At 31.5% G+C, this 9,147-nt stretch overlaps 1 protein-coding gene across 1 annotated transcript; it reads right to left on the reverse strand.

The window, feature by feature from the left end:
• Positions 1 to 5,763: 5,763 nt before the first annotated feature.
• LOC111880429 (trihelix transcription factor PTL) lies at positions 5,764 to 8,624 on the reverse strand. Its single transcript, XM_023876861.3, has 2 exons — positions 7,907 to 8,624; positions 5,764 to 7,179 (listed from the first exon to the last, which is right to left on the reverse strand). The coding sequence occupies exons 1-2, from the start codon at positions 8,302 to 8,304 to the stop codon at positions 5,946 to 5,948; spliced, it is 1,632 nt and encodes a 543-aa protein (XP_023732629.2). The 5' UTR covers positions 8,305 to 8,624; the 3' UTR covers positions 5,764 to 5,945.
• Between the last annotated feature and the right edge of the window lie 523 nt (positions 8,625 to 9,147).

A 9,147-nucleotide genomic window follows, 5' to 3' on the forward strand; every position in this document is an offset into this window, starting at 1 on the left:
CCTCAACCATATATTTTTCATTTTTCGCTCTAGCACTCCGGTGTACCAACGCAACGGAAGAGTTATAATCATAAATGATTATTCAGTGTCATCCATTCCTTTTCCCCCTACCACCTTCCCCACCACCACAACCTCCACCACCACCACTACTACCGCCTCTGCCACCAACCGACCCCACCATAACCACCTCTGCCACCTATACCATCACCACATCTGCCACCGCCACCTCTTTTACCACCAGCAACCATAATTGTATATGATTAATCAATCTGTAAACACACATATATGTATAATCATTTATGATTAGACATATATGTGTAAATATATTATACCTCTCTACCATAAAATCATTTATGGTTACGCATACTCTGCTGCTACTGGTATGCTTGGGCGTTCGATCAAAAAACGAGAAATATGTTGTTGAGGTTGAATCTCAAGATCTCTATTTTGTATTTTGAATCTCAATTGAACCTTCACACACACACACACATATATTATATATATATATATATATATATATATATATATATATATATATATATATGTGTGTGTGTGTGTGTGTGTGTGTGTGTAAAAGTTCAAATGAGAACCCCAAAAGGTTAAGAACAATTTAAGAACCACTTCATTAAGGGTATTTTGATTAGTCTACATTTTTTCTTATCATTTAACATCATATTTAAAGATTCCCATCAAACACGCTCTCATAAGTTTTCAAATTCTCCCAACTTTCACACACTTCCTTCTTCTACAACATCCTCCACCACCTAACTTCGACGACTGTATAACACTGCTGTCACCAAACTCTGACGAACATCCACCACCACCACCACCTACCGTCTCCGCCATGCTATTGTATCCTGCCCCTAGATAAAGTCAATATCACCGTCATTATGTCTTTCTCCAACGATTTCCCACAGATCTGAAGGATTCTGGTGGGTTTTTTTTTTCATTTCCGATGGTGTTCCTAGTCTAGATCTTTCGAAAGCCCATCATATCTAAAACATACGTCTTCAGATCTAGAATATCTGCATTCAAATCTGCATTCATCGTCCTCACCACAACCTTTTGCCATCGACATTATTCTCACAACCATGTCCGCCAACCATTAGATCTGGAGTCGCTAACTTCAGATCTAAAAGATCCGTATTCATATCTTCCTTCATCGTCGACGTCATCCTTCTATAACTTTAGATATGTGAGTTGTGGTTCTTTTCCGACTGCCTTCCGACATTTGACTTCTCTAAAGTACCAGAAAACATCATGTCCCTTCCCTTAACCTTTTAGATTGGAAGCCAAAGATGCCGGAAAAGTCACCGACCGCCATAAACCTTTTAGATCTGAAGCAAAACGATTTCTCAGATTTGTTTAGATCTGATCAAATCTGAGGTGTTTGGTGTAATTTCAGACATAGATCGTGTATATGTGAAGCATTTCATGATGGACACTGGTGGTTCCACCACCATATCAGATCTCTTCCACCATCACCACCTTTTCGCCTCAGATTGTCGGAAAACTCATCAACTGCTTTCAAAATTTTTAGGTTTAAAATCAGATCTGTATATCACATCAGATTTGGAAACAATATGCGCACAAGGTGATGGATCAAATGCTTCAACAAGATCCGTAAGTTTTTAAGTTATGGATAAGTGTTTAAAATTTTGTAATAAGCTATGAATTAGTGTTTGAAGTGTGTATTATACTATGAATTTTGATTTTTTGAGGCATTAAGTTGTAAAATTTAGTGTTTACAATATTTAATTAAGTTTTGAATTAGTATCTGAAATGTTTTGTTAAATTGTAAATTTTGATTTTTTTTATCCATATCTAAATTTTATACTTGTAAATGAGATGTGAATGTAGTGTATTAAACTATGAATTTTGTATTTTAATGGATGAATTTTATTGACAACTTAATATAATAAATTCACATTTTAATACAAATAAATGTTACAAGATGTGAAAGTATAAATATATGTTTTAAGTTGAGAATATCGCTATGAATATATAATTTTTGTATATTAAACTATGAATTTATTGTATTAAATTGTCACTTTTGTGTATTAAACTGTGAATTGACTGTATTGAACTGTAAATATTTTATCTAAAATTATAAATATAAGTTATAAGTTAAGAATATACAACATTTTGGTGTATTAATTTAAGAATTTGTTATATTAAATTGTGAATTTTGTGTATTAAATTGTAATTTACTATACTAAGTTGAGAATTGACCTAATTTTGTGTAAGACATTAATGATTTATGTACGAATTTTTGTATTTATTTTCTTATGAATATATTAATTTTTTAATATAAGTATGAAAAATATTAGTTTTTAGATAATTGCTTTGCATCTAATTCAAAATGAGTGAATTAATATGTTTATTAAACCATGAATGTACTATTTAAGCTTAATAAAATAAATTCATATTTTAATAAAAATAAATGCGTTCATATATGAACGTATGTATATATGTTTTAAGTTAAGAATATAACTATGAATATATAATTTATGTATATTAAACTGTGAATTAATTGTATTGAATTGTCATTTTTATGTATAAAACTGTGAATGTTTTATATGAAGTTATAAATGTAAGTTTGAAGTTATGAATATAAAACATTTCTATGTAGTATATTATGAATTTGTTATATTAAGTTGTGAATTTTGTATATTAAATTGTAATTTATTGTATTAAGTTGTGAATTCACTGTATTAAGTTGTGAATTGACTATATTAAGTTGTTAATTTTTTACATAATTTTGTGTTAAAATATTAAGTATGAATTTTTTATTATATTTCTTGTGAATATATTTATTTTTGTGTTGTATAAATATGTAAGAATATATTAGTTTTTAGATAATTATTTTGCATTAAATTCAAAGTGAGTGAATCAATATGTTTATTAATCTATATGAATGAAGTGTTTAAGTTGTAAATGCATAACTTTATATCCATATATGATTTTCAATGAATGATGGCTGTGAAGGCGGTACGGATGGTTAATGGCAGCGTGTAGTGGTGGTTATAGAGTCTTGGTTTTACTTTTCTGAATAAGTAAATAAGTGTAAAATAGATTGTATTAAGTTCTGAATTTTATATATTAAATTATAAATACACTGCATTAAGTTGTATTTTATATAAATTGCATATTAAAATATCAATGAATGTATAAATAAAAATATTAAACTATAAAAAATATAACGATTTTATCATTTTGTTAAAAAAAAACAAATGTCATAATATTTAGCATATTTAATAAGTATTCATATGGGTATTTAATTAGTCAAATAAAGTTCCAAATATTAACAATTAAGATATTTATGTTAAAATTAGATTAGTAGCAGTTCAATAAATTGCTTGTTTATAGGGATTGCAAATTTAAAGTCAAACTGCGATTTTGTTAAAAATCAAGTTTTAGCTATTCCTTTGTAATATTTTAATTTTTTTATTTTTGACATATTGTTAGTTATAATATTGAATTAGTCAAGAAAAGGATAAGATAAACACCTAACGATATACTCTTTTAATTTCAAAATTATTGTCTACAAAAAAAAAACGACATATAAATTAAAAAAACATTAATTAACACTAATTTTATTAAATAAAATAATAATTATACATTTTGTTGTATTTAATTCGATAGTTGTTGTATTTAATTTCATTGTAGTTTAAATAATAATGATGAGAACTTTGGTAAAAAGACAATTATAGGGATAATAATTTAAAAGGGTAATATATTTTTCGATTTTTACATATTTGGTCACTGAGTTTTTTCTTCGTCCACATTTATCCATTCAATTTGTTAAACTGTACACATTCGGTCCTTACGACCGACAAATCCAAGTTAGCCGGTAAAAATTACTTAATAAGATAATATATTTCTCATTTTGTATACATTTAGCCCTTAATATTTTTGTACATATTTAGTCATTAATAATTTTTTTGTAGATGGACCATTTTTATAATAAATGTAAATTTTTTTGCTTATTAAGCTAGATTTGAGTTGAAATTCTAAGTAAAGGCTTGAATTAGTTGTAGAAATAGTCTGTAATATTTTTATACTTATTCAGTACATATAAATGATTTATTTAGGTTTTTTCGTACGACATCTTACGCGAAACAATCATTAATGAGGTGTTTAGGGCTTTTCATACTTATGTTCATCATGATCTCAACTACTTGGTTGTCTACGTTATGTGTCCTGGACGTCATACTTCTTCATATTATTTCGGATTTTAACGATCTTTATATTCATGTGTTTATATTTTAGTCTAATATAATCTTCGTTTAGATTACTTCTATTAAAGAGTAATATATTTTTACTTATGATCTTTATATTAACACGTTTTTTATGAATGTATGTATGAATGTTTTTTTTATAAACCGTATGTAAAAATATATTACATTTTTTACATGAGTAATCTTAACGAAAGTTGTAGTAGACTCAAAAAACGAACACATGGATGTAAAGATCGTTAAATCTTATATCATATGAAGAAGTTACGACGTTCAGAGCAAAATACCTAAGCCAAACCACAAGACCTACGCAACCAAGCAGTCGAGATCGCAATGAACATAAGCATCAACAACTTCAAATATCTCATCAATAACTGTCCCACGTAAGATGTCGTAAGAAATCTAAAGAAATCATTCATAATTACTGAATAAGTACAAAAAAAAACAAAAATGACTTATTTGAAAACAACAAAATATTAAGAACTAAATTTATACAAAAATATTAAGGACTAAATATGTATAAAATGAGAAATATATTACCTTATTAAGTCATTTTCCCGATTAACATGGAGTAACTGGTAATAAGGACTTAGTGTGTACAATTTAACAAGTTAAAAAGATAAATGTGGACGGAAAAGAAACTTAATGACCAAATGTGTATAAATTAAAATATATATTACCATTTTAAGTCATTATCCCTTATTTTAAAAAATAAACCATTATTTAAGACAAATCAGAAAGAAAACAATGAGGATTAATATGAGACACAACAGTAATATAATTTGATAACCCTTAAATAGACGGAAATAAGCCCCATGACCCTTGAACTATAATGAATTGTAACCACGTATGTATATAGTGAAACCATATGTTGCAAACTAGCAAAACATCAGTATTCACAAAGCAGCTAGAAATATGATTCGTGAATCAATCATATGACGCTTATTTGGTGGGAACTGTGAATCCATCATAAATAATTTTCACGGAAAATAATCATTTTTGCTAAAGTTTATCGGTTCAATTCAGGTCATGCAAAACATTTCCACGAGTTCATACTCATTTTCTGGTGATTATTGTAGTCATTTACTTAATATCTAGAAAACGATATTTTATGCTCAAAACACTACCTTAAAATATAGTATTTTAGTTAACAACTCTTTCATTTTATCATAATCAAAATTTTATAACGACCATGTTTAGTTTATAAAAAAAATGTGTACAAAATGATTAAGATGTCATTGACTTGAAAATATAAGTTACTGTATACGGTTAAAATTGATAAGTCCCTTTCACGTCCTACAAAAGATGTAAGACTATATATGGTGCGTCACCACCACAACATTCTGGCATGACCACATAACATCGTTTAGTCTCTTCTAAGGTAACGTATAGCACTCCGTGATCGCTATTAATGTTTGACAAATCCACGATGAAATTAATGAAAAATCTAACATAAATTCCATAAACATTACGAAAAATATGTATCATAAATTCCTAATATGTTTATCTTAGATACTTTCATACATATATTAATTAATAATCTCATTTATAATAAAGAAGAAACTAAATGTCACTTTATTCACACTTCCCATTTCCATACAAGACTTGTTAAATATCAACTTCATTCCCACCGACTAAATAGTCAACCATATCTTCCCTAAAGCGAACAAACTGCTAGCTACCTACCACACCCTTAATAATGATAGCCTAATGATCTTCACCCTTGTTGACCTTCATGCCATATCCATCCCAGATATTCTCAGGATCACCCATCACAAACCTGTAATTACCATCATTCGGTTGATCGTTGGATGCAACCAGTCGTTCATTGTTGTGACGATAGCTTCCGACCTGATGATGAATGGTGTGAGAAAGAGATTCGTTATTATGATGACTATACGAGTTGGAACTTCTTGTATTCTCTTTTCTCTTTTTGGTTCTCATTAAGAAGTCATTTATGCTATCCCACTTCGTCTTGCATGTTACGCCATTCCTGCTGTAACCCAAACACGCCATTTTTGTTGCGATTTCCTCCCAAAGAAGCTCTTGCATATACGCACCTTGTTCGAACCTACTTTCCATACTTGTTCGTAGCTGTATTAACCTTGTGATCTCATTTTCATCCCAACTCGAGAGGTTTACAGCGGTTTCAATCTTCCCATGGTGATGATCTTGTAGGTTTTGTTCATCGGGAGAAGACTTATGACATGATTCTTTATCGGTTAACTTGTGTAAAGCCTCCATTAAAGCATGATCTCGGGACTCCATCCATGCTCGTTCGTTGGCCCAAAACTTGTGCTCTTTTTCGAACCTAGCAGCTTCTTCTTTCCTCCATTGTTCCTCTCGTAAAACCCTTTCTTCTTCCTTCTGTTCAATAGACTTCATCATCTTCTCCATCCATTCCTCTTGTTTCTCCATGATTTTCCTCATTTGGGAATCAATGAAGTCCTTGATCTTTGTCTTCCAACTCCTTTTTCCAAGCCTTTTCTTGTTAGTTGCCCTATCTCCATAATCCTTGTTTTCCATGAACGAAGGCATGGCTGTGTTTGGATTGCTGTAGCCCGATGAAGAAGTGTCGAAAGCAGAAGAATTGTTAGAGAGGCTAGGACTATCGTCACACAACCTGGAATGATCGGTTTGAAAGGGTTCTTGAAAACTACTATTATTTGGGTGTTGATGACCTTGAAAAGCACTCGTTTCGACATTAAAGTTATGAGGATCCGAAAAGGATGTCGGGTTAGGGTTAGGATTCAGATTAGGACTAATACTAATGGTGGTTTCGCCATAAAGAGCTTCTAGTTGTCGAAAAAACCTGTAATGTTTCCCATCTTGTCTTCCAGCTTTGCCTTCTTTAGTCTTCTTGTAATACTTGTACAAGTTCTCAAACTTCTCTCTGCATTTTTTCCCACTTCGTTGATACCCATGTTCGTCGGACATTATCCTGAGAAAAGAAAAGAAAATAAAATAAAATATGAAGAATGTAAAATCAACTGGTTCAACAGAAAATTAATGACAAGAAAAGAGAAAAGATTGAAGTGATAGTGATTTTTGCTAAGGAGTACAAGTTTCATGTGGTTTTCCTGGACTGAGCATACTATTAACCCCAAATTGGAGACTTTATGAATGGTAAGTTCTCGTAAGCCTTTTCTAGACTGAGCTAGTACTTTAGTTAACTGAAACAAGTGAAAAAGTCTGTCACAAAAGAAAAAAATAAATAGCCTCAAAGCTATGGATTTCAGATCAAAAAACATAAATCACTTCAAAAAAAGTAGAAGATTAAAAGGTTTGTTTATGAATGAAACATATCTAGAAGGCTAACGGTGATAGTTAGCTACATAAAGTAGCAAATAAAACAAGAAGAAGATTGAAATAGAGAATTTGTTTTGATGGGAGTAGCAAATTATTGAGTTTCTTGAAGTTGGGTTGTATGATTTAGCGTTGTGTAACGAAATTTCACTGAAATACAATTCAACTCTACTCATGTATACCGAAATAATTTTCTTTGAACAATGGAAAAGATGGGGTTGTAACAAAGCTAATGGTCAATATTTACGGAAAGAAGTTTATGATGATGATAATGATGACCATGAAGATGATGGTGATGATGAGGAGGAAGAAGAAAGATGAGTAGTAAGAAAATTATGAGAGAGAGAGAGAGAGAGAGATACCTTGAAACTTCATCCCACAAAGGACCTTTCTGATTAGCTTCTTTGAACTTAGAATCAAGCCTTGATCTGACTTCCAGAAGTGTTAGAGTTTCTTGCCTTGGCCACCTACCATTTCCACCACCACTACCACCACCAATTTCCATCTCTAAACCGCCGCCAATTTCCATCTCTAAACCACCACCACCAGCGCTAAGACTAGCAGTGGTTGAGCCTGTACCGGTGGTGGAATCTGATCGAAACATCATCCCACCACCACCCCCACCACCACCCATCATCACCATATCATAGTGAAGATCATGAGGAGGCTGCTGAGGCTGAGATGGTGGCTGAGGGACGGCGGTGAAGACTCTTCCGTTCATGTAGTGAGTCAGATCCGTTATCCCGTACTGTTCCTCCATTTCCTTAGGTCTTTTCGTTCTGAAAAAAATTGTATAAGATAAGGCTCCCACCCTCTTTCTCTCTCTCTCTCTCTCTCTCTCTCTCTCTCTCTCTCTCTCTCTCTCTATTGAGAGGATGAGAGAGAGTGTGTGTGTCTGAGGGAAAGGTAGAAGGCAATTGTGAAAGGAGAAGGCGCGGCAGATCCGGATCGTGTCTTCACATGAAAAAGCTCTAAATTTATGTAGAGTACAACAATATTGGACCCATCTCAGTGTGATTTGAAGAATATACGAGTGTTTTCTTGTTTTCTTTGCAAAATGCAAGAAGTAGAGACCAGAGATGAGTGGTAATATGTATGTACTCTCTATGTATATATACTTAATATCTTTCAACTCTGTTTCTCTCTCATCTAGAGAGAGAAAATCAAGAAACTTAACTCGAATCTGTATACTGTTTTGTAGCTTTTTATTTACACTATGACTTTTATGAGATTCAGTTAATCAGTAAACCGGGACATAGATATAACAACGAATATAATACACAAAATTTAGGATAATAAAATAGCGTTATGAAAATCCAAATACGATCATTATATACGGAACCAATATGCATTGGATTCTCTTTTCGACTTTTCAACTTTTCTTTTGTCTATTTCGCTAATTACTGGACTTAATTTATGTTTCTATTATTTGGCAAAAATTTACTGGTAGGATGTTTTATGTAAGCAGGCATATTAAGTGTAACAACCACTTCGTAAAATGAAAGGAATGTTACGCACAAACCATGCATTCAATCGTATATTAGATGAGGCATATCATCTATGTATAACAAGCTTATTAATTTAACATGTGATGAATACAGTT

This window comes from Lactuca sativa, chromosome 6 (genome assembly GCF_002870075.4).
Source record: "Lactuca sativa cultivar Salinas chromosome 6, Lsat_Salinas_v11, whole genome shotgun sequence".
NCBI lineage: Eukaryota > Viridiplantae > Streptophyta > Magnoliopsida > Asterales > Asteraceae > Lactuca > Lactuca sativa.

What these genes read in the sequence shown, in the direction of transcription:
- LOC111880429 (XM_023876861.3), bottom strand. Translation starts at nt 8,304, where the DNA reads ATGGAGGAACAGTACGGGATAACGGATCTGACTCACTACATGAACGGA. An exon ending in TTGTGGGATGAAGTTTCAAG is followed by an intron (nt 7,180 to 7,906) that starts GTATCTCTCTCT and finishes TTCTTTTCTCAG; the next exon opens with GATAATGTCCGACGAACATG.